Source organism: Thermobia domestica, chromosome 7 (assembly GCF_964235325.1).
Source record: "Thermobia domestica chromosome 7, izTheDome1.hap1.1, whole genome shotgun sequence".
In the NCBI taxonomy this organism is placed as follows: Eukaryota; Metazoa; Arthropoda; class Insecta; order Zygentoma; family Lepismatidae; genus Thermobia; species Thermobia domestica.
The window spans coordinates 154525620-154553363 of NC_137460.1; the positions used below are offsets into that span (position 1 = coordinate 154525620).

Below are 27744 nucleotides of genomic sequence, written 5' to 3' on the forward strand. Positions count from 1 at the left end.
CTATTCTTCTTTGCGCATGATCCAAAATAAGCTGTCGGCCAAGTGATTTCAAGAAGTCTTTTCTTACAGGCTTGTTGAATTCGTTATCTCCCATGTTGTTGGCTTTCCAAATAAGAAACGAATTTATTCCACCAACATTCAATTCAAAGAAAAACATTGTTAGTGGCCAGCAATTTGATACACTCGATACGCTATACTCTTTTTGCATGGCGTCACTGACATCTACACCACATTTGTTTTTGTTGTAGAAGGTAATTGATGGTTTGCATGCATCACCTGTACTTTCACCGAACTCATCGTCCTCGTGCCATGTGGAAAGTAATACAATATACTTGTTCTTTGCAGCTTTGTACGATACTAGTGCTACCTGTTGTTCTGCTCTTCAAACAATACGTTTAAAGAATGAGCAAACGGCCCTTAAAATACAACACTTAACACTAGAACACGCCCGTTAGCAGCCTGCTCACAACAATCTTTACGCGGTTACACGCGCCGTTAGCAATTTGCTCACGGTGACCAATACACACCCTTCAACCCCCGAACCATGCGCGTGACTGGCAAAACCGGTCAGTGTCAGGTGGAGGAGGGGTGGATAGGGGATAACTCGGCCCTTCCGCCCCTATTCTCTTAGAATAAGGAAAGTGCAGGTGTTTTTGCAAAACTGCGGCAATTTGCCGCGGGTGCGTGTAACGACGTGTTAAACATTTCATTATGAAACTAACAAGACAACAGTACATAGTGTAGAGCTCCCTCGTGTCTAAGCGGTTAGCGTACGCGCCTTTGGCGCGGGGGACCCGGCTTCTATTTCCGACGGGAGCTCATGTGGTTCGGATTCCACGTTAATCAGTAGGTTCCATCTCAATATAAGGAGTGTTAAACTCAAACTCAACTCCACCGCAGGGAGATAGAGCAGTGTGGTAATTTAAGAGGGGAAAGGGTGAAATTCCCAGGCACCTCTGAACACTTCCGTGCAACCTCGTTCCATTTGTACTTTCTAGGGGGGGAATAATTTGGTAATGACATCAAACCTTCATGCGTAAGTACAAAAATTTAATTTATAAGCAAATAAGAAACCAAATCATCGGTTTTTCAACTTACTACTTAGGAATCTGTATCCAAATGGAGTTTACTCCAAGAAGACAAAGTTTTAGTATAGTGAGTTATCCGAAACGCTGAAAAGTAACATCTGAACAGTGAACAGGTTGAGGTGTGTTGCAGTCTCTCAGGTTTAGTTCTGCGTTTCGTTAAAAACTACTTTACTGTGAACAATGGATATATGATAGTTTTTAACAAATATCTGTTCTACCTTTTATGTACAGTACACCTCTTTTACACTAGAACAGTGTTTCTCAAAGTGTGGGTCGCGACCCATTGGTGAGTCCTGGCCCGCTTTTTGATGGGTCACAAGAAGTTTCTCCTTTTAATTATCAAAATTTTATTTTGATGCAGAAACATATGTTGTAAAGTATTATTCAGAAAATGAAAATTGGAAGTGTCTGTTAATGAAGTGAAGAGTAAGTGGTTACTCAGAGCCCTGTTTTGTTGTACAGTCAGTAGAGATGCTGGGTTAGGATGGAAAGAGAATGGGTGAGTCATGGGGTAGGGCATTGGGTGGGAACTAGTGTTAGTTCTGTGTTACCTTCCTATGGAAACATTTTAACCCTCTTTGCGCATGTGTACACTTCATATAACAAATACAGTTATTGAGAAAGAAATTTACATTACACTTGCCTCGATCGTCACCGACTGACGTTCTTGTACCGACAGGACCACTATATTCATAAATTTGCATTACAATTTAACTTGAAAGTGAGATATTTACGATAGATATGAAAGCAACCAAGTAAATTTTGCTTTATTAAGATGTAAGGATCGAGCTCCACTTTGTAACATTCGTGGTCGCTCGGGGTGTTTACAACACCCCAAATAAATTTCGTTTTAATCACTCATACGGACTGTTATCGAACGAACTGGAATTAGAGATATGAGTTATAAAATTTAACTGTTTTGAAATACACCACCATTACGTAGAATGTCAATGTGTGTTTGAAGAAAAGTAGGTGGGCCACAAAATACTTATTATTATTTAATGTGGGTCGCAGTAACAAGAAGTTTGAGAACCACTGCACTATAAGGTTAAATTTAACGTGGTGTTCTAGTGATTTCACAAATTACAAGTATGAGTACACTTTATGGAGACGCTCTCACAGAGGATACCCAAGCACCTTTATACGCTATGTATATTAGAAAAACTGATTTTTTAAGTCTTTTGTGAGGAAAATACTGTGAACTGAGAAATCATAACCTTTTCCATTACAGGAGTATTTTCCTGCGAGTAAAAGTTCCTTTTGGAATGCGTTGAGAAATTAATACTTAGTCTGCAAGACAGTGGCGTATTTTTTTTTAAACTACCGGACCTACTGGCGGTAGCCCTAGAATATTACAAAAAAAAAGTCATTACAATATAAACTAAATTATATTAATAATTTTAAACTTTAGTATCTTTCATGATACAAGTTTCTGAGAACTGTATATATTTAGAAAGATCCACCAACTTCTTTGCACGCAGCCTGTATCGCGAACTTAAGAGGTCTTAGATATGACACCGCAGCAGAAACCACTCTCTAGCTACAACAGCAAGAATCGTATCAGAGCATTCTCCTTCGCTCCACCTCCGCCACAGCGTACAAACTGGCTGCCAGGTAACAGCAGTTGCCTCTAGAGAAATCGATTTCTTGAGCGTGAGCGAAGAGTAAAGGGAAATTATACGAGTAATGAAGTGTATTTTGGGGATCTCTGGGAATTGTTTTGGACATCATGAGCCTTGTTCCATAGGGATTTGCGTTAACGCAACGAAAATTTTGTGTTTTATAGCAGTTTGCGAAGCTCTTACAGACTGAGGCTCCTTCTTTGCTAATCGCCTATTTCAGCGTTCATTGTTACTCAGCTTCCATTTACCACCTATCCAATGCGCAATGTAGCGATACTTTGTGCAACAAATAAAGGTAGAATTGTACGATCGTTTTTTTTTTTTCGTAATTCTAATAAGGTAATATAAGTCTTGCTAGTGAAGAGAAAACAATTATCTACTTGATAAAAGGATGGTGTAAGTTTTTTTTTCTTATTGTGAAGACCGTATAATAACGTGGAAACTAAACTATAATAATAATCCAGGTGTTACAAAGGTCAGGGATAGCCCAAGCCATCAAACCAGTATACGCCACTGGTGCAAGAGTATTCTCTTAGTACAAGTATATTTTAGGCACACACTAACCCCCCTCCCCTTCCAGCTCGATGTGCTTCAATTACCACACTGAGATAGACAACAATTTTTTAGCCGCGGCGAGAATCTGATTAGCTGTACATAAGGTTAGACGTTAAAAAATAATTCTGTGACAGCAGGAGGAATACTAGAAAGAGACGTAATGATTTAAGCTATGTTAGGAAATCTCTCATGAACATCAATTAGGATCGCAAACCCTATATTAAAATAACTACAATGTATGTGCGTTCGTTCCTCATTCTTATACAGGAATAAATATTCATATATTTTTCTTCGTATTAATTTGGAAGGCACGTGACTTAGTGACTATACTATACAGCCTCCCCTTTCAGAAACATTTTACGTATTTTTGGTACTTTTTTTTTAAAAAAAAATGGAATACTGTAGGTAAGGGGGGTATATATGTGCATAAATTTCTTCATATTTTCCTAAAATTTTGGTCCTCCTTCGTGATCAGGTAATTAATGAGCCTACCATCTATTCCGTGGCTCTGTGTTCATTCCCCGGTAGCCTTGGACAGAAATCCAAATAGTAGTTCAGACCCAGTGGCGTACCCAAAGGTTTTTTAGTGGTTTAACCCTCCCCTTTTAGCAAGATATATAAAAAAAATAAACATTTACTATATTATAAATTTTACAACATTCACGCTTGTCCTGAAAGGTTATTAGATTGAGTGAGTGCGTGAATTCTCCCCTTGATCAAATTCTTCGTACACTACTGTTCAGACCCACGTGTAGCAGTAGATTCCGTCTCACGTAGGCATGCTGCTGAAAATCTACGGTAAACTCTAATCAATCTCTCAATCACGATTGATATGCATCTTCACGTGCCATATCTTGACCTTACTTTTACGTACACAATTGATTTCGTTTCTTTGTTTATAAGATCAGTAACACCTGCATAATTTACGAATTGATATTTATGAGCTATACGTCATTATTGTAGAAAGTATTATGATCTTATTATAGTTACTGTGTGTATACAGTTACTGTAAATCGTAGGCGTGAGTTCGAAGAATGGGGATTTTTTCCCTCGAATATCTCCGACATTCTGTAATTACTTACATTACAAGTGTGATTAAAGGTTGCTTACAATTTAGATTCCTTTGTTTTGTATCCGTTTCCATGTACCCGTTCTTGTTATACTTAAACAGAAAATTTTATTTCCTAGCAATATTTATATAATGTACTTAAAAGAAACATTCTCATGCGTTTTTTTTTCACTTTTTTCTTTTCAGTTACGTGTGGAGAAGGAGAAGTTTGAGCAATGGAAGGACAAATTGCAGAAAGAAAAGGCAGAAGCCTTCAGACAGGTAGGGAACTAAGTCACCGAAGTAAAAGTAATAATAATAAGTTAACAAAGCCTACCAGAGATGGCGCAAGTACATGCAATCCAGGAAATAATCAATCTTTAAAAAGGAATTAACCTTGGAAATCATATCCGTTTCAAACTCCCATTTGAAAACGAGATTGCTTGTTAGTATTATCCCCTGGTAATATAAAATATGAATGTATATTTTAGTACATAACAAGATGCTAATTTCGTTAAAACTATGAGGTCAAATAATAGTTCTTGAAATGTTCGGTACTATGGTCTAAACAAATTGGAATTTAATGATAATTGAGGTTCACTATTCGTGAAACAAAATTGATATAAACTAATTGTGTGGTAACCTGTGTAAAGTAAAACTATAAGTTAAAATTTAAGAAGAAAATGTCAGAGTAAAACTTGTAAAAAGGGATAAGCGGCCACACGCGGACTATCAATGAGTCTAATTTTTCCACATTTATGTACGAGGAGCGTCCAGAAAGTAAGTCTCCTTAGGGCGGTAAACACAAAGACGACACAATGATCTTGAAACATTTATTGCCTCGGATACAGCACAAGTGATACTATTTCTCAACATACCTCCGAAATCCAGACACTTGTCATGCCATATGATCAACATGCCGCATTCCGATGTGGTAAAAGCCAGCCGCCTGACCGTCAAATACGTCTTCGTGGAACAACTGCAGAAGATCGGTTGTCATCCCCCGTATAGCCCGGATCTTGCTTGTCGTGCATCTCAATAAATTCCTATCTTGTAAGCATTTTGATACTGATGAATAGTTGCAGGCGGCTCACACTGATTCCATTCCTGGCGATTAATCGTTACGATATCGGAATACGAAAGTTTATCCCACGCTGTTACAGGTATCTGAATTCCGGTGATGAATATATTGAAAAGCAGTGTCACCAGTGCTGTATATTTGGTACTAAGTGTTTCAAGTTCATTGTATCTTTTTTATCTTTATTGCTCTAGCAAAACTTGCTTTTTGGACATAGCACGTATATGAAAAGTACATTTATTTTAAATATTTTTCACACTTATACTTCTGAATCACTGTATTTACATTCCTCTTACTAACAAATACAATATTAATTACACATCTAGCTCTTTTTGTCCACCAACTACATTATCTTTCCCCACCTAACTAATCATTGTTCTGCCTCCGTTCTTCTCAGAACGCCCAGTAGCAGCCAGGCCTAGCTCGGAAGAGTAATACTCTCGGAAGTAGGAACTAAGTACACGGTTCTGTTTCTTGCCACGTAGCATACATATAGCAGAAATCAAAACGTTTGTTCCTGTCGGTTTTCTTAGTCAAGTGTGCTAGCGTAACAAGCTAGTAATGGGTAGAGGCAGGAGCTTTTCGCAAGTTGCTAAATCGCGGAAGTTTTCCGACAAAGTCGAGAGTTGGTTTTTCGACGAACTACGTCAGATTGAGTAAGGAAATAGGTACTTTGAAGTCGTGATAAAATGCGATAACTGACATTTTGAGCGAAATATGCCGCAAAACTCGACAAATTGCGATTTTTTTAAAACGTCAATATCAGTTGTACAGAAATAAAAAGTACAATTTTTCAAAGGGAAGAAAAATTTAAACTTCAATAACTTGTGTCTATCTGCAATATGGCTTCCAATAACGAATACTGATTGTGGAAGTTTATTTTTCGAAATACAGTTTGGTAATCAATGGTAGAAGGCTACAAATAAAAGAAGAAAATTTGGAAACATGCAACATGCTGCACTTTTTTTATCAGAATAATAATTCGCAGTCGAGATATACAAGAAGATATTGCGTTAATGTATTGTATGTATGTACTTTGCATGTGTTTTGTGTTTTCTGTGTATAGCTAATACTGTACAATGTTGTGTTTTGTAATAGTAATCGTGAAGATATTGTGCTAGTGTATTTTTTTGACTTGTAAAAGAAGAAAGGAGTAATTTGTATAAAGAATAACTTCATTGTCCTAAGCAGTATTATTGTTTATTACTTATATCGGGCCTATATTAGAGTTTGTATAATTTATATTATAGTTTGTATAATAAAGCTTGTAAAATAGTTAGTTAGCGGCAGAATGAGAAATTTTGTATCTCACAATGCGACAAAATACGAGTTTTTAAATTTCAAATGCGAAATGCTTAATTTCAAATTGCGAAAAACTCGTGCCCCTAGTAATGGGAATTGCTTTTGGCGTGGCTTCAAATCCGGCCCAACGATATATATATTTTAATTTTCATAACACTTTTTTCATTAAAATAAGATGAAACTAATACTCAAAAAGTTATTTACTTACTTTTCTGCAGATTAGTAATAGTAGTAGTAGGAATGGGTTAGAAGCCCCGCAGGGCTAGTTTTGTTCCACCTTGATTCGCATGATGTACATTTTGTGACCAATTTAAAACAGCTGGCTAGGGTAGCGCGCGAAAAAACGCACATCCGGGAGTATTACTCTTCCGAGTGGGTCGTCCAGTAGCCTATGCAACAATTTTCATATTGACAAACAGCTATGTTTACTGCTCTTCGATTCGTACCTCGCTTTTGTTTTAATGAATAACGAAAAAACAAAAGGTTGGAGAAGTAAACCTTTCGATATTAATATATAATATACGAAGCGCATATCAAAAAGAAGGCTGATATATTATTACACAAAGCTGGTAATACTGATGACCATGTGCAGCAGCTTGCCTTAGTCAGGCCCGAAACCAGCTACAGAGGTTTGGGGGAGCATAAATATGTTAGGGGGGGAGCAAGTCGTTAAAAATTATCTTACAAATATCTAAATTATGATTTTTGTATTGATAATAGCATTTCGTATTGAAGTGAGGAGATGCCACAGAAAGTTTAGGGGGCTTGGCTACTGGTTATAGTTATACAACCTTCTAACACTTTCGTCAAAGTGTTAGAAACAACCAGGAAAACTAACAGTTATAAACAAATATTCCGATTATGTCTTGCCCCCCATTTTTAACATCCAACCGCCACCACTGCTCATACCTACTTCACTACTTCACTTTCGGTGTTTTCTAGCACACTATATCTGTTTTCACATACAACTGAACTACTTGAAACCACATCAGAGTATTTTCTGGGTTTACTGTAACTTACTTTCTGCCACTGGTTGGAGTTCCTTTGAGTTTCAACATCTGATTCTACTGTCTTTATTTTTTTTGCTGCAGTGCCTCGTTTTCTGATTTTAGGGACTTTATGTCCTCCTGTAATACTGTACGTTTATTATTTGTAACAGGCTATCAACATCTACATTGCCGTCACAATTGTTCGCTTTTACCATACTTGAACTCATGTTTTCTACTTGCACTTGCACTTCATCACTTTTAATCACACTTCTTTCCTGTTGTTCCTTGATGTCATTAATCTTACTTTTTAATGTATTCACATCACTAAGCAAAATATGTACCATTTCTTTCAAAGACGAAACCTCATGTTCTGTCCGAATGCAGCTAAAAAAAAAATAAAAAAAAAATGCGGGATAAAGTAAGCCTATTTCAGTATCAATTAAGGAGAACATGATCTACTCATATACTCTTTTATTTAGTTTACACAAGAACGATATCACATTTCCAATCCACTGGGATAGCATGCTCAATTGTTCTACAACATATACCCCATATAAAAATATCTTAATAGGTTGGCCCACCTTAAATCTATGTATGTGCTCAGTTATGACACCTGGCTCAAACGAAAACATGCACTTCCTCAGAGCAGAATCATAACTAGCTTTGCCTTATGTTCGTCAATAAATTTCTTTTTCTTTAGTTTCATAACTCCCTTTGTAAAATAGGAAATTGATAAACGAGTGATTGTACAGATACAAGGAACAGATTCCAACTTTACAGTAAAGACTAGTGCTCAATGAAATTGTCAGATATTGTGGTTTTATTAGTGCATATGTTACTTCCATTATTTGTCTAAGCTAATGTTCGGCTTAAGCTTTGGTGTGTTACCCTTACCACATTATTACATTAAACCAATGTGTCACTAACCCATAGTTGCTGAATGTCGTATGTAGCATTCATATTTTTGTTTGAGAGAATCTTGGTTCTACTTCCAATAAGAACTCGGAATTTACATTCTACGTTAAACTGCAACTCCACGTCTCATGTAGCCTCGTTGCTGAAGAGAAATCTTCAACCAACCCTCTACCGCATGATGCTTCTTTTTATGTTATCACGTATCGTGAAGAGGGCTATTACTCCTTTTTAAAGTTTCTCCAACATATTTGTATATGATAAAAGTATTTGATTCCAAGAATCCCTTCCAAAAATAGCTATTATGAGTTTAATACAGGATACAGTGCAGGTTATATATATCTCGGGTGGGTGTGCAAAAGATGTTAAGTCACAAAATGTTACTTTTGAAAAAATTCAATTTGAAAGTTTGAAAATTCGACAAAAATCAGAAACTACAATATATGATTTTTTGTATATTTTATTTCAATTAATATTCCTTTGTGCACATTATACTCAGTTTTTAGTGCTTAACAGCTTATAATAAAAAAGTTTTAGATTTGTTTTTAGGACTATGTTTCAGAACTTGTGGACTTATCTGACTTCGCACTTAATACAACTTACAGCACTTGTGGACTTATCTGTTTTTGCACTGAATGTATAGACTTATGTTACACTGTGGATAATGCTATAACATTATTCTAATGGAACAGGGATTAATTTTGGTAAAAATATATTACATTTCTGTTACAGTTTCGACGATTAGCTCTGTCTTCTATAGACAAACATTACATACTCAAGTAAGCATGTAATGTTTGACTGTAGAAGACAGAGCTAATCTGTCGAAACTGTAACAGAAATGTAATATATTTTTACCAAAATTAATCTCTGTGTGTTTGCTCAGATTAATTCTATAATATGGTTAATGTCAATTTACTAATCGTCTTTATTTGGACTGTTTTCTGTTTTATCAGGAAATACATTTCGAACAGAGGATGCAGTTTTAATGACCTGTAAAACTCATGAAATACAGGGGATACAAACGGAAGATGGTCCAAAAGATCCTTCTTGTTTTCATTGCTGATTGCTATCGGTCCATTGTAGAGACGCATTGGCATCAAAATACTTGGCTTTCCCCTTCTTGAAACATCCATAGTTTTGAAATTTTCACGACTATTGTGTGTTGTCTTGTAAAATAATACACCTGGCTTTTGTTTCTCATAGCGTAACTACTTAATATGTCTCCACAGAAAACATTCACCAGCACCGTCACTCTTGCGAAATTGAATAGATTCTGTTAACACACAGGAAAAATCGTAGAAATCTTCAAACATTTCACGTACTACAAATTGGTTTTTCTTCCCTGCTTGACGAATTAATTGAGCCCAGTCATGGGGGTGCTCGACGTTACCATTAAACTTTTTCTTCTTTTTCTCTATAACACTATGATCTGTATCACATTCCATATGTGTATGACCTGGTATTAGAAATTTGTGGTCAATAGTTTCAAGGTTCGTAGACTTCTGTAAAACTGTGAAGCACCTGGCTGCAAAGTGGGAATTGCGCTTCTGTCCAGCACATGAATCGGAGTACATAACTACTTGATTCACTTCTGGATTCATATTTTCTAATAGAAAATGTTAAATACATGAGGCGATATCATTTGCTCCTCTTCCACCGATTCCCTCATGCCACACAAAACAAACAAACAAACAAACAAGTTTGATTGTCACAATCGTGAACTATAAGATTAAATGTCCATAACTGTCTTTTGTAAAATGATACTGAGTTCTGTAAAAAGGGAGTTGGAAGACATTGTTGTAAGTCAATTGTGATGGTTTTGCGTGTAATATCATTCCTAGACAGTTCTTTGTCGGAAGCTTTAGAGTTATATGCCACTTCAGTCTCTTCATGAAATTTATCCAACTGTGTTTTTATGGAAGGATCTGCGGGCAGTTTAAGTTGAAGAAATAACTTATCACTGACTTGACACGTATCTACGTGCGGTTTCTTTATTTTCAAGTTGATTTTGTGGAATTCACGGCCATACGGACGTCTTTTTACGGGAATCCCATTGCATATTCTCTTATACTCCTCATATAGTCCCGAAAGTGTCACGTATGGCAGTAAATACTTTTTACTGGAGTCTCGTCGGGAATAATGACTTTCATATGAGGGAACTGATTGAAAGTGCGAACCTCTTCCAGTTCATTTTCAGACTTGGTGTTGGAAGCTTTGTGGGTTCCTCGGCTACTAATGTCTATAACACTAGAGAGAGAAAAACACGCATCTTTTGAATTACAGACTCTATGAAGCTTTTGCTTTCACCAAAAATACACAAGAAGCAACTTTTACACACTTCATGTCCTTTACCCGACACTTCGATGTGATACAAAACTGTCGCTTGGCGATAGTGCTGCTTTTCAAAATCTTTGTCTGATTCTGGTTCTCTGCTTATTAGCAATATTCAGCAAACTAGAAATATACATAACTCTTCGATTATAATCACCAAGAGCCCAGTAATTGTCAAATATATTTCTAAACACTTCTTCTGAACACAACATTTTATTTTTTTTTTCTACACTCTCCGGGAAGCTGAAATGTACGAGCTAGAACGCATTTCACTTCCGAAGTAACATATGATTGACCTATATTTCTGAGACGTTTTCTCGTTTCACGAATTTTTCGTGTATCGTATTTCAAACCTCGTGATTCCTTCCGTCTTCTATTTTCACGGGACCTATCTTCCACAGGTACCTCGCGTTCGATGTCAGATGTTCCTGGTTTCTCTGAAAAATTTTGCAGATCTGCACACTTCCCGAGCACGGTAACAGATGTTTCCCCCCTCTCTCTCACTACTATCTTCTTTCATCACTTTTCTCTTACCATTCTGTTTCTTGCGTCTCGTCTTATGACTTTTAAGCTTCTCTTCTGGTTCGGATTCTGTTGATTCGGATGCAGAATCATTCCCATCAAAATCCGGGTCTATTCCTATTGTTGCGCATTTGTGTTGTTCATACAAATATTCAAATAGAAATAGAAAACAGAAACAGAGTAAAAGGATTGTATTTGTTTCAAACAAATACTACTTAACCTCTGAATAATATGAAAAACCAATATAATTCGAATAGTGAATAAGCAAATATTTTACAAGCTCGTTTTACCTTAACATATTTCACATAACTTTATTGCTTGCATTTGTTTCATTCACACGATGGAAATGGTTTCAACAATTAAGTGCAGTGCAAAACATGTTAAGTCACATTTTAGAGGACTTACCTTTCTTTTCACACTCATATATGAATGGACAGAGTTGGGAAAAACATGTTAAGTCCACTTGTTACGGACTTAACTTGTTTTGCACGAAATAGAATCAGTATGTCAAACATGACTGAAAACGCACGGGTTTGTAACATCATTGAAAAACCTGATAGGACTTAGCCGAGTATACACAATTGTAGAGAAAAATTTTCTTATTCAGGTAACGTGAAAAGCTCATTTTTGACCATTTTGAACTTAGCATGTTTTGCACACCCACCCGAGATATATATATATTGCCAAACCCTGTCGATTTTTTTTTTAAATAGTTGTCGAGGAACTAACAAAAACTAATTTATTTTTAAATCTTAACTGGCAGTAATATAGCAGGGTACAGGATCCATGTGCAGTTAACACGAAAACGTTCTTGGAGCCTGCTTCCAAGAGCAGAATAGCCAGAGGATTCAATTCAAGACTATCAAGAATTCAAGATGTATTATTCATGAAAACTAGATTGGTATGCAATAAAAACTGCCCTTTTAACTTCAACACTGTCTAAAACCCACTATAATATAGATTAACATAGAAACGTGCAAACTACATATATAATTATTTCTAAGTTGTAATGTTCGAGGAAAATTTTTGATAGACACGTTGATTTTTGTAAGTTAATAAATAGTGAAATGTGTAACCATTTTATATTTCATACTAACTTATTTGTTGAAGGAAAATTTATGTCACATTTTATACACACATCACTATTTATTAACTTACATCATATTTTGTTAAAAATAATAATCTTTATATAGTCCCTAGGAAGATGTATAGGAAGCTTTTCCATAATGCGCCTGTTACTATGATACAAACTATTTATTGAAGCATGCTGTTTCGGCTTTACAGTTGAGGGATCATCACAATGTAATATCCGTGCTATTTTCTGTTCTAAACAACTTGTTGGAAGGATTAGTGAAGTTTAAAAATTGGTAAACAGTCATGAAATATGGCATATATTGGTTCGCTTTACTACACGCGAATTTCCTACAGGGAAATTCGCCTGCTTAGGTTATCTTGAAAGTGTTAAAGAAACGTGACCCGTAATAATTATATTTCAAAGTTAACGCTTTTTATAACAGTGTGTGCATGTGTTTTGCATCTGATAATTTTGCATGTTAATTTGCAATTCATAAAGTAAATTTTGTAAAGATTTTTCTTTTTAGTGCTAAACTTGTTTCCTCTGTTTTCAGTTGCAACGCCAAGCTGTGGAATCCGAAGCGATGAGGCGTAATCTTGAAAGAGCAAGACAGGACGTTGTTAGACAAGCTGCAATTATAGCAGCCGAGAAGGATTCCCTTGAGAAAGAAGTAAGTTTCTGGTTTATTTTGGGCCCCAGAGCAAGGTGATTGCAAGCTGCATTCGTGCAGGAAAATTTTTCAAATTACAGTTGTTGTAACGTGTAAACATCACTTCAATGCTTGTGTTTCTGGTACGTAGGTAGTTATTCTCTTAGGAGGTGAACCTGTTTAAAATGACACAGATGTTTTGGTGTAAATTGACAGTAGTTGATAAGTTTGTATATATTTTTTTTTATGTTTCGAATTTATTTACACATAGTGAGAATTACAAATAACATAGAGCAATGACTGCGTTCTTTATGTAATTTCTGAATGTTAATATCCAAGAATCTTGAAAAGTAGCAAAAATGTACAATAGAATTGTAAGAGTAGGAAGTAAATGCAAAATTTGAAAGGAAGCAGCACTATATAGCAGAATTATTGGCGAAGGTGCGGGGAGCATCAGTGTCCTCCCAAAGATAACCCCAAAGCATCACTCAACTTTATTTTTATTATTAAATTAAGCATTCACATACTTTAAACTCATCACAGTTAAACTTCAGTATAAAAACCCAACTTCTGTCTGAAACCGTGAAATAGGAATAAACAGTGTATACAATGACATTAACAACAATATTACGACTAATTCACTACGGTTGGCTGTACTTCAAATAATATGAAACGAGTATATATATCAAAACTGGCTTCGGATAAGCTTGGTATTTGAATGTTAGTAAATACTACAGTACAGAAAACTAAATTACCATGAGAATTACAAAATTGTATACTGTACCTATGTTCTATGTTCTTTATCTGTTGTTTCATATATAACTTGATGGTGTTGCAAGTAATCAAATTTAGCTACAGGCCTGGAAAGTATTAGTAACGTGCATAAATAAACTTGAAATTCCTATTTTCGTTTATTTCATTTTTACTTTCGAACTACGGTACGGTAATCGTGGAAAAAAAAAACTGATTCGAGATTTCAACGAATTTACACGTTTCAGGCCTCTACATGCCGAGGAACGAATTTTTGGATGTATATCCCTCCTTTCTTCCCGATGCAGATAGAAATCATACAGTTCAACGTATCGAGACCAAATTTTAAATGTCAAGGTTTTATAAATTCCCTAGGATCACTTTTCGATTTTTTTTTCCTACCTCGAAAAGTAAGGATAGTTTACTGAAGAGTGAAAATCAAAATTTGCCTTTTTCTTGAAAGTGGCCCAAATGATTTTGTTCATATTGCACAAATGAATGTTTTATAAGTGGTTTATTCTTATTTCATAAATATGTATTTTGTTAATAACATTATACTGTGCCGTAAGTAGTTTATCTTTTAAATGAAGAGTACAGGGAAAGAAAGGGAGAGTTCACTTTTGGTGAAAATATGGATGGAAGTGTTTTCGTGTTTGACATTAGGTAAAGAATGTTCTGAAAGTTTTTTTAAAAAGGGAGGAAAACAGATGAGGAGTAGACATATTGGAACTTGGAATAAAGTTTTCCCATAAAGAAGTACACATTTTTCAACTTAAAAAAAAAAAAAAAATTCTCGGAGGTATGATTTTTTCACCTTCACCTTTTTCTCTGTACCCTTTAAATGTTTCATTAATAACCTGGAAATGTGGCATTAGTCATTTCTCCTGAAAGAGTCCACGTGGGGATTATATATATATATATATATATATATATATATATATATATATATATATATAAGATTTCCTCCAAAACGACTTAAGCGATCTTGTTCAAACTTTATAAATAAATGTTTCCACAAGAACCTGGGAGTACTTACTTGTCCTGAAACGATCCAGAAGAGGTAAAGATTTTTTTAACGACTTTTTTTTTTTTTAACTAAATGACAAGCTATTTTGTTCATATTGCATTAATAAGGTTTAATTAATTTCTACAATATGTAATATTTTCCATTGTACAAGCTTTGCTTTTAGTATACTTAAATCTGATTTAAACTACTCGCTGAGCAAAACAATACGTTTATTGTAATATATATATATATTCAGCGAGTAGTATTGTTTTGGTCAGCGAGTAGTTTAAATCAGATTTAAGGCTACAATATGGTTTGAGTAAATTCTTATCGCTAGATCCACAAGAGAGAAATTACTGTTAGGATGAGTATTTTTGGATGAGAAATAAATCAAACTATTTTGTTTACATTTCATTAATAACCCTAGAACGTTGCATAAGCCACTTCTCACGAAAATATCCACAGCGGATAGTTTATTTATCTAACTGGATCATATTAGCTTTGCTATCTTAAATAACTTGAACTAGAAAAACAATACTGAACGAAGCAACGTTTATTTTAAAATAATAACTGTGAGTTTTATTATAGAAATAACATATTTCTATAATAACATATTAGAAATACCATATTTCGCTAACTAAGTAACACTATCTCCTAAATAGGAAGATTGTATTATTTATTATGCCTGTTACTTTTAAATATGTAACCAAAAAAGTTGCATATTTCCCTTGTGTTGATGTGTTTACATTTACAGTAAGATCAGAAGTAGTATATAATATGACTCGAATACAAGCGTCTTTACAATAACACTAATAATAAATGCAATATCACTTGTTAAGAACACGGAATTTTTAATATTTGCTGCATATTAATTTTCCATTATAGTTGATTCTACTTATTTTTTTCCTTTTCGTTCTTTAATTAAAAAGCAGTGTCATCTCTTCCCATACCTGGAATCATGTGGAGTTTCATTTTATTTCTTTGTTTTGGGTCCATAACGCAATTTTAAATTGTTACAATCATTCTATGTCAGTGCTAGTTAGGATAATTGACCAAAACTTTTTCAACAGCTCCTTGCTAAGAAACTTTAAAATTAAAATCGGTGTATCAGAGAAAAATTTGAAAGGCAAAAGTAATGAAAACTTCTAAATGTCTATAGGTAATACAGTAGTTTGAATTAACTGCAAATGTAGAAAATTCATGGACATCCAAATAATAGAAATAATATCTGTGCCTCGTCTTGAGAGTATTTTCAGGTTGTTACTTTTCAGGATTCTAAATCTCCTCGTAGAGCTACAAGTAATTCGATGAGTGACTGTTACACTAGACTTCAGGCGTTTTATGTGTATCTGAACTCACTGATTATCAAAATAATATTTTTCGTATGACTTATTTATTTATTTCAATTTCATATTTTGTGAATTGCCGTTTCATATCTGTTTTATCGGAAGTTTAAATGTTGCTCACTCGATGCCCATAAGTATTCTTACGAGTATGAATTTTTTCCATCTACGAGGAATACCGAGTTTTCACTGCGTCTTTAGTTTGCGTTAAGATGTGTTCCGTAGTCTTTTGCAAAGATAAATATTACATTCAAGCACTTACAACAACCTTACCTCAACCCTTCCCGTTTTTCTTATATGCTTATTGTCTATCGGCGGTTTTAGGATTCGTAAGCAGAACAGCACCTCTCCCCCTAACCTATATTTTATACAGAATAAAATCGATTACACAGTTTCATACCCTATTTTATATATTGCCAGGGTTCCCACCAATCTGGAAAATCTGGAAAAGTCAGAGAATTTTATGTAAAGCTGAAAACCGGAAAACTCAGGGAATTTTCAGTACGGATTTTACTTATTAGAATCCATTTCATTTTTTGCCTTGCCCGGGTATTTGGTAGGATATATTTTGTAATATAAATTAGTTCGTTTTGCAAAATCTCCACCTACATACACACCATGTATGTATACATGCAAAGTAGATTAGGAACCCCTGGTCGGGGAAAATGTAGCAGTATTTTACATTATATATAGACCTGCAAATTTGTAAATTGTGTCCTAGGAAATCTGGTGAAGTCAGGAATTTGTGCTCTCCAAATAAATGGGAATACCTTTACCAAATCACATGACTAAGTACAACTTACTTCAAAAGCAAAGTAAATGCGAAAGCAAACTTACTTACTTACTTTTTTAATAAATAAGTGCGTAACCTATTTTTGTTCACATTGAATTTCAACAATTTTAAAATTTTCTGATTTTCGGACGTTGTTTACGTACTTTTTTTTTTTTTTTTTTTTTTTCAATATGTGTTCTGAAAGACGACAGTTAACTTATGATAGAGTACTACCACGAAATCATTGATTTCTGGCCTACTTCTCAAAATATTGCTATCTATCTATCTTACACTCCAAACGGAAGAAATGTACCTTTGTTTAATTTTTCTCTATTTACACTGACATGCTTGTGCATGTTGAAAATACCAAGTTTAACAGTTGAGTTTATAAAAGAATACTATGAGAGCCGTACGATTTGAATCTATCAGTGCAATTTGAAATATTACATTTCTGTATATATTAACATTTCCGCTTATGTCTGCCTTCATGTCCCTGGCTTTCGTGAACAAGGAGGTACCAACGTACCCTCCCTGCAGCCGCCGGTGGTACATTATTGTATATGAAATTACGTCTGTCGCCAAAATGCCTGTAACGGCCCCAGGTTTCACTCAATACGATCACCTATCGACACATTAAAGAAAGCCTTCTTGCACTGCTCACTGGTTTGGCAGCCATCTGCACCTTCATACTACGCACAGGCTAGAAAATATTCAACACACTTATTTTCCCCTAACTCAAACCACGTTCTTACGTCTTATAAACCGATTTAGTTAACTGTTATATATACTAAAATTTTTCGAACGCATTTACGCAAAGTGACTACTTACAGAATAGATAACTCCCACAAACACCACAAACAGATTTCAGGTTTTCATTCTCTATCAATAACCAACTACTTCGTCGGACAACTTCTATAACCAATCACTATAATTATGTTTTGACTTAGAAGGCAATTGACAAACAGTTGCATTTCAGCCATTCATAAGCTTATAATACATCCACATCATATATAATTTTCTCTTAAGCTGTTTCGCTTACGTTGTAATCAAAAATTAATCGGTTATTATATCCCATCTTTTTTGTCCGATTTTCGCATAGATCAGTGTTAGCCTTTACTTTGCCTGTTGTTTGTAGCTAATTTTCCCAAGTACCTTAGGCATGATTGTGACACGACTTTTTTCAGTTTCTTTTATCTATACAGCATGTCAGTGAAAGGAAATTCTATTTTTGCATCCATAAATAGTGTTGAGCGTAATATGTATTTGTGCTTTCGGGTCCTTTGTATTCCTTTGATATGGACTGATATTCTGTTAAATATAACTTTACAAGTAATGAGCCTCTAAATACTAGGCATACTCATCCTTTAATTTTTCCAAATTGCAATATAGTTCCTCTGATGAATTATTTTTGTTTTCTTTTCAGAATGAACAGTTGAAAGAGACTCTGAACGTGGAACGGAAAGGTGTTGGAAATTATTTAGTTGATATAGCAGAACAGAAAAAGAGAATCAGTCAAAATATTGTGGGATTGGAGAAGGAGGTAAGCTTGTATAAGATTATAATGGTATAAGATTCAATTAATTTATCCATTAATCATTATACTATACTAAGGGAAGGGTTAGATACTGTTGCCCCCTTGAAAATTGCCACGGACTTACTACTACTGAAAAGAAATTCTATTTTTGCATCCATAGATAGTGGTGAGTGTAATATGTATTTATGCTTTCGGATACTTTGTTATAGCCATATTTACACTGGCATTATATCTTAAACTGTGCGTTTTTTTTTTTTTTTTTAAATACATTTTTTATGGTCTGCAACTTTGTTTCATTTGTTGTTTCTCAGTTATAAAAATTGTCTGATAACTTTTAGAAAGCGATTCCTCTGATCAAAAGGAAACGAAATATTGATTTATATAAATGTCTGAATAATTACTGAACATGATAAACGCTTTCAGTCATCCTACCCAAATTCTGTCTGAAAAATGAATATGTGAACATATTTCCGTCACCATGAATTTGTATAATTGAAGGAAGAGGTTTTTTTTTTTTTTTTTTTTCATTCATTGGAAAATACACATTACTTGAGTTATGTTTTTCGAAAAAAGACAGAGAAGAATCTTATAAATTAAGTGTACATGACTATGAAAACGTTGTTTTATTTGTAGGTGTCAGAATTGCAGTTTGAAGCTCGGCAGAGTGCTTCTCTAAACAGTCAGTTTCGGAAAGGAATGAAACATTTGGCCACATGTAAGAGAAGAAAATGTTCTGTTTGTAATTACACTAGAGCGGCTTTCGGAGAGTACGATGATAAACACCAGTAAGTAGCAATATAAGTGTGTTTAATTTATTTCGTATACTCGATACAATATATTTTGTAACTAAGCACAGCAACAGACTGAGCAAGGCTGTGTGATAAAAATATATAAAAACATAAACACGTAACAGTTTCAACACACTAACTCTGTCTTCATCAGACTTCCACTCTTGCTGCAGCTCGGTCTGTTGTGTTTGGTTTGACAATATGAAAACAAGACCTGTTAAAACACTTAATACGTATTTTGTATTAATTTGAGGTGACTTCAATACAATATATACTTAGATAATGTCTAATGAAGCCAAAGTGTTAGTTGGCGAAACTGTCACACGTGTGTAGTTTTTTAAATGTGAATATATTGTTTTACTCAGCAAATAATTTGTATTTAATAAAATATCAATACGAGGTTTGTTAAAAACTATCCGACTTTTATTCATTAAGAAAAAAGAAAGAAAAAAAAAGTGTATCCAGATACGACAGTCTTAATCTTCAAAGTAGTGCCCTTGGCTGCCACGAATACGCGACAAAACGTACTAGCGACAAAACGTACCACCGACAAAACGTACCACTTACCCTGAGGGCTGCTTGTGAAGGGTTTTCTAAAAACACTTTAAATAATGACAAGCGACAAAACGTACCACTTGACTGGAGGGCTAGTTGCGAAGAGTCTTCCAATCAGCCATCAAATAATGACAGGCGACAAAACGTACCACTTAATAGGACAGCATATAAGTATATATATATATATATATATATATATCGGCCAAAATAAGGTTAAAAGTTGAACAGATTGGTGGTGAGAAAAGTACCGATGCAAGACCAAGACTAAGACTAACGCTAAGACTAAGACCATGCCTGCAAGATTCTCGCCAGACCAAGACCAGCAAGAATTATGCATATGCAATATTTGAATATTTGCTGATTTCCATCACACTTTATCCAGGCTTTGGACCAGAGACGGATAGGCATTATTAGAGGGGCGCGGGCGCTTTCTCCCACAAGGGCCACAAGCATCTCAATGTCACAAATCAAGTTGCACAGTTTTCTTTCTACAGCAAGTCAATAGTATTAACAATTGACAATTAAAACCTGATATTCTTTCATCAACTGAAATATTATTCTGAATTGTTCAAAATATTATATGAAGTTCAAGGAGAACGTATACTATATTACAAAATTAGCAGATGTTTTAGTGTACTAGTTTTTGATGCTACTGTATCTATCACTTTTGCATTCGAAATATTTTTTAATAAATCTTTTTCAATAGACATCAACATAAATGTTTTCAAATGTTCCTGAGACATGGTTACTCGTTAGCCTATTTTTAATGTATTTCAGTTTATTTCAGTTTTGAAAAATTTCTTTCACATGTTACCTGAGTTACGGGCAAAGTCAATAAAAATTTGTATGCTGGAAACCTGGATAAGTATTACTGCAAAATTTACAATTCTGCAAAATTAAAAAACAGCACATTGGACAATTTTGCAACACGTTTTGCATTCACTTTCCTTGTAAACAAATGTATTTTCTCCTAATTCTGAATCACTTGCACCATCAGTACAGTCATTTTTTCTCGGTTGTGCTCGTCATCAAGACTGACTTTCAAGGATATCCACGTCCTTCAAAAGTCCAAGAGAATACAAATATAGTATCCTTGGAAACTTCTTTACTAAAGTTTTTCAGAAAATATGTAAGTTTATCGAAAGGCACGTCTGGAAGTTCTATTACTTGGTTGAAGTGTCTAGGATCCAAATAATCTATAAAGTACATTGCTTCTTGAATCTTGAAGAAATACTCGAAACTACCATGTCCAATATTGTGTTGAATGCGTCGATGCAGTACCTGGTCATTGGATAGAAGCAGCTTCATCTTCATATTCACAGGAATATATTTGTCCATCTCTGAAGGTGAATTGTCGCCAGGTCAATAGAAAAAAAAAAAAGAAAAAGAAATCACGTTGTGTCTTCAAATTTCTTATTGGTCCACTCTGCAAAGCTTAATGCTGCATTCTTAATGGATTCAAAATCATCCCTCTACAGTTTCACTTGGAACAGAGTAGTCTGCACCATCCGATAGGACTAGACTAGCAGCACCCTCTATTTGGAGATAGTTTGACAGAGAGGTCGTCACTTGAAATATCTTAAGGAACATTTGTGCTGTCCGAGTTGTTTTGAACTTGAAAAGATCTTTTATATATCCTTTCGCTTTACACCTAGCTTTTGGTTTGATATTTTCTGTAGAAGCAATTTTCTTAATTATTATGGTCAACTCTATATAGAAAGCACTTTCTGGGTTCGAAAAATGATTAAGCTTTTTCTGAAAAACAGTGTGTTTTCTACCATCGCCTTTGTTAACATTTGGTCTTCCAAATGTCCATTCGTTGATAAGACTCACGCATAAATATCGCACTGTCATTCAGCAAAACAATGACACAGAATCAATGCAATTTTTTGTCAGATCACATATGACATGATTGAGTATATGAGCTTAACACCACACGTGTAACTGAGTTTCTTAGTGGTTAAGCAGTTAGCGTATGCGTCTTTGTCGTGGGAGATCTGGGTTCGATTCCTAGCGGGATCTCATGTGCTTCGGATTTCCCGTAAATCAGTATGTCCCGTCTCATATAGCCTCGCTGCTAAAAGGGCCGTTAAACTCAAAATCAACTGAATCACACGTGTAACTGATCATAGGTGAATTGAAAAAATCCGAATATTGTCCTTGCATGTTACTTGAGCCATCGGTTGAATTTCCAATACACTTCTTAATATCAAGGTTCAACTTCTGCAGAATTTCCAGCAGTAAACCGCAAGGACACTGGCCTGTGGTAGATATGCATTTTACAATGACAACAATACTTTGTTTAACAACCATTTTAACAACATACCGTAAAACAACAGAGCACTGGCCTGAAACTAACTACATATATCTTGAGTAGTGTCTGATAGAACAGAAAATATTGAAGCTTGAGAGACTTCTTTCGAAATATCTTCTCTGATAAGTGTGTTGGTAGCATTCAAAACATAATTCACCGTGTTTAGTAAAAGTTATGCGACCACTATCCTGCTTACTTCCTCGTATATGACTCTTCTCGGTGACCTTATCTAAATTATTTTTAAACGGAAGATCAAATTTGCTTAAGAAAGGAATACTATCCAAAAAGTTTCCATGATCTATAGCTGTGTCTTTCAGTTTATAGGCTGCTACATTTCCTCTGCAATGAGTCTCTGCACTTTGACAACTCGATACATTACCTGTCTGTTCTTCTCAACCTTATACTGCCGTTGTTTTACCTGTTCATAAGGAAGTAGTTTCTTAACATTATGTTCTCTTTTGTTAGATATGTAAGCACCCACATTGGTCAAATGTATTTTGGAAGACTCGTGTTCTCTTACTGACTGATAAACGTGTTTAATGTTGCGTTTGTTACGTACAGAACCTTTAAGAGAAGTTTGTTCTATCTGCGAACACGCTGAAAAAAAATGTTTGAAGTGGTACGTTTTGTCGCGCATTAAATATCCGAAATGTTTTAATTAGTCCAAGACAGGTTGTAATTTATATAAGTGGTACGTTTTGTCGTGGAATAAATATCAGAAATGCTTTAATTAATCCATGACAGGTTGTCATTTATGACAGGTCGTCAAAAGTGGTACGTTTTGTCGCGAAAATTCAAGTGGTACGTTTTGTCGCTGGTACGTTTTGTCGGGACACCAAATCTTCCTTAACTGTTGGAAGCAGCGCTGAAACGCCTCTTATGGGATTGCGTGCAGCTGTGTCTTTTCTGAATTGAAATGTGGTTCCTTTCAGGGCATTTTCAGCTTGGAAAAATGCCAAAAATTACATGGAACTATGTCAGCAGAGAAAGAAAGAGCCTGACGAAGCACAGGTGTGGTGTATTTGGCCAACAAATGTGAAAAATGGGATGCTTCGTCCTTCGAAGGTCTGTCGACTCCTGCAGATCATTTTCACTTACATCATAAAATTCCAACACCACTTACTTACACCACCTCACTCATCGGTAGTCTGCTGCCGCAGCGACTGACTGCTTCTGTAGGCTGAAAATAAAGTGCATTAGAATCACCTACATATGTGCATTAAACTAAGCCTTCCTAATTACATTTGTTTAGGCATAATAATAATAATAATAATAGGATAGTTTTTAAGCAAACCTCGTATATCTATTGATCTATTAAGAAGTAAATAAAACATGAGTAATTTAATTAAGCCAAGACTCTTTGTTTTCATTTACTTACTTTTTTATGCTTATTATTTTCTTATTAATAAGACAGTCGGTTACGATATTTGAAAACGCAACACTGTAAGGAACATGTTTATATTAGGGATACCATATGATGATTCTAAGAAAAAAGCAGAAAGAAAGTAATAAACGTGGGTGTTTTCCAATTTATATCACAAATCATAGTCGTCTTCCTATACGTTATACGATATTACAATATTTAAAAGCTTCAGCATCATTTCCCTTTTGTCACTATTGATTTGCTTTTAAATCATATGAATGAGACTTGTTTGGTGTTATAAATTGTAGTAATTAGTTTCCCTAAAGCGGAAGAAAATCGTCTTTCATTGCTTCTCAGCAAATCTTTATCAAGTACCCACTGCATTTACCTAACATGAGAGGGGTTTATTAAATCCAAATTTTGATGGCCTATGGCTTGGGAACTAAAGACCTCTACTTAAATTTTAAATGACCTTAGTAGGCCTTGATGAGCATAGTAGGCATGTGAAACATTATGGTGTGCACACTTTTGTTTCCCTACTTATTGTGCATCAAATTTGGACTTTGTCAAGAAATTAATTCAAATTCCAACTTTGATGACGAATAACTAGAGAACCAAAGACTTACAGACCATAATATTTTATGTGTACTAAACTCATCAAGATCCTATATCATGTCAAAGTTGGTGAAGATCGAATGTGCAAATAGCAATTACTAACTTTTTTCTTTAAAATCGGACTAAGTAAAAACTCCAGTTTTGTTCGCCAATAGCTCGGGAACCAAAGCTCTCCATTTGATCACATTTGATGATGTAGTAGACTTTAATGAGCTCGGTAGGCATATGAAATATTGTGATGAGTTGATTTTTGGTTCTCGCATTATTGACCATTAAATTTAGAGTTTGGACTTAGTGAAAATCCAAACTCCAACTGTGATGGCCAATAACTCAGTAATCAAATGTTTATGCACCATATTATTTCATAGGCTTAGGGCAAAAAGTGAGCGTTTATTTTTGAAATGCAATTCGTGTTGCACAATAAATTGAAACAACAAAGACGCATGTATGGTGGGACAAGTAAGGCAAATGCACTGGACACCAGTGCCAGGGGGCGCAAAATGATATGCCGTGCCAAAGCTACTGATGTAGAGTCTACAGCTGTAATACCATATGCAATTGAACTGGAATTATAACACAGGAGAAACTCGTTGACTCGCCTGACTCATTGTTTGAGTCGTTGAGGACAGAAATAATAGACCTGGGTGCAAAATATTTCCAGAGTTCCTTTTCGTACCTACAAATAATTGCTCAACGCGAAAGGCTTATTAAAAGAAAACTAGGCAAAAAAAAGTTTTGCAGAGTTAGTAATTTGCTTATGAATTCTTTATTCTTCAGATGAAGAGTCGGCTTTTTTGTTTTTGTGCCTTGTCTTTTCCTCAGCATTAAGTCATCAGTCTGGATTAAAACTTTTGGAAAGCATTTGAAAGGATGAACGCTCATTAAAATGCCAAGTCATGCATCCTTCAGTCAATGGAAACAACATACTTGAAAATATAGATTATTGATGTAAAATTCAAGTAAAAGCAGTGTCGTGAATTGCAAAGATTGCGCAAAATTCCCTGCCACACAGAACTTACAAAACACAGAAAAATCACTTCAGGCTGACATGTCCATCGTGAGTAATTTCCTATTTTGATTGTAAGTGCTTTCCGTTTTGAAAGGACAGCAGAAAGAAAGAAAGAAGAAAAAAACCCTCCTAGATCGACATGTTATGTTTCTCCCAGAGGTCACGAAGAATTCATCCAGTTTATGAAATCCACTGTTCGGCACAGGCCACTAGAAAGCACCCGTAAAGCTAGATAATGGCTTAATTTTTGATTGGATTATGGATCAGACACACCGAGAGCAGATATCAGTAGTGAGGCATGTAGAAGCTGATTTTGAGAAAAGAATAGTGTGAGTCTTTCCTTGGCCTTACAGCAATAAAGCAGAAAAATGCGAAAAGCTTGGTTGAAGCAGGCTTACCAGCGACCTGGAAAACCTGGAAATGTCAGGGACTGATGACATTAGTTTTTTTTTTTATTTTTATTTTATTATTTTTTTTTTTTTTAACTTCAAAAATTATTGAAACATGTTCATTAAAACACAAAATAATGCGTCTTATTCTAAGTAAAATTTATACTAACCAAAGTGCAAGGAAAGGGAAGATGTATAATGTTCTTGAGTTACTCCATAACAAGAATATAGTTGTAGCTGCCAAAGCTGAAAACGTAAAACATCAATTTTCCAAATTGTGTGTTTTAGCAACAAAAGAGAAGAAGGAATTCGAATCATTTAATGTATACTCAGATAGGCTAAATGTCTTTTATTGCAGTCTACTTGATAATTGTGAATTCGTTGATTTGTGGGACATAATTACAATGTTACTTGTCCTTTCCCATGGAAATACTTCCGTTGAAAAGAATTTTTCAGTTAACAATGACATGCTGGTGGAAAATATGCATGAAGAATCTTTGGTGGATTTACGAGTTGTTCATGATACTATACAATGTGCTGGAGTGCCCCTTGGTACTTATATAGACAAAAATGCTTTAGTACATACGTAGATCTTATGCACGTTATGAAGAAACCATGCAAAGGAAAACGATGGAAACCACTGCAATGCGCATAGATGATCAGATTACCATTTTAGAATAAAAAGGAAGCAAAACTTTCATTCGAGACCCATTGAATACAAAATTTGAAACATGAAATTGAGACCCTGAAAGCATTTCTAATTAAGAGAACTGTGGAAACTAAGGAAACATGCAGTAGTAATTTGTTTAGTGTGAAGTTCTATAACAGAAATTATTTATCTAGACTGCAATCATAAGTACGATGAGTATAACTTGTTAAACCTATCATTGAATACATTGCGGAAGTACTTTCAATTCTTCAAGTTATGATAGATGATTATGAGAGTGGGAGCAGTAAAACAAGAAATGACGCAGAATAGTTATATGAAAGCTTGAATTATAGATTTCTAACTTCTGAGATTTTGGAAAAGAGTTCTCATGTCAATCGATTGAGTGCAAAGAGAGACTAGAATCCTAAGATAAATTTCCGTAATACCGCCCTGGATTTAGAAGATCTCGAAAATAATTTCTGTGTCGAAAGAGAAGCTTCAGTCTGAGTCCTTAGATGAAGGAAATGACCTCTTGTATAAATTGGGATGTTGAAGTTAAGAGAGAAAGGTAATTATATCCGGTGAGATATCTAGAAATAAGGAGGTTTACACTAAGTAAGAGATAAAAAAAATAATGTAGGAATAGCGCAGAGGTGTTCTCATAGAAAAGGGTGATAGACGCACTTCTTTCGAAGATAGTAAATCATTGATCCACTTCATTCTGGACGTCGACACACTGTATTACAGTGCTGTCAGTAATGACGTAAAAAAACAATTGCAGAAGCCTGAGTGAAACACAAAACATTGATTTCGATGCTCTGCAGTTACATGATGAAATTTGCAATTGCAAAATGTTGCTTTCGACTATCGCTGCAAAACTTTCTATATCTGAAGACATTTTCTAATTCATTGAACGGAACGGAGATGAGTGTGTTCCCCAACTTGCAAATTGCTACCCAAGATAATGCTAACCATTGTTTCCATTACCACCTGTGAAATGCTATTCAACAACTTAAAACTAGTTCTTTATACGAGTACTTAAAAGCATTGAAAGCAAATCTTTCATACTTAATTTGTGTGTGGGAAGAATATGATAATCACACTTAAAAGTGAGGTAACGTTAAATTTCCTTCAATCATTTAATTTATTTTTATCTTGCACGAAAATTAGGACGACCTGAATAAAATGTTTTGAGTAATGAATTTTCGATTTCTTCCACAATCAAGTTACAATCACTTTTAACAAAGAAAAAAAAGATACAATTGAAATAATATGAATGGAGGAATCGAGATAGAGGAGAGAGAGAGAGAGGTAGGGGTGAAAAATCAGTGTTTGCTCGAGGTACTTACAACGCTAGATACGCCACTGTGAAGTAAGCATTCTTGAGTGCATGTTTTGTCTATATTTCATATTGTTTTATGTGTGTATTGCAGTTAGATTGTTACCACAGAAATGTGTTCTGGGAGAAAACTTTGTGATAAGTCGT

At 34.9% G+C, this 27744-nt stretch overlaps 1 protein-coding gene across 2 annotated transcripts in view; it reads left to right on the plus strand.

Moving 5' to 3' along the window:
- LOC145690506 (uncharacterized) overlaps nucleotides 1-27744 on the plus strand; it is a 508201-nt gene that overhangs the window by 454578 nt on the left and 25879 nt on the right. For both annotated transcript variants that reach the window (XM_081765455.1, XM_081765454.1), the window contains exons 5-8: nucleotides 4521-4595; nucleotides 13076-13192; nucleotides 18466-18582; nucleotides 19210-19361. In XM_081765455.1, the coding sequence (XP_081621581.1) occupies nucleotides 4521-4595; nucleotides 13076-13192; nucleotides 18466-18582; nucleotides 19210-19361 (461 nt within the window). The remainder of the gene's footprint in view (nucleotides 1-4520; nucleotides 4596-13075; nucleotides 13193-18465; nucleotides 18583-19209; nucleotides 19362-27744) is intronic.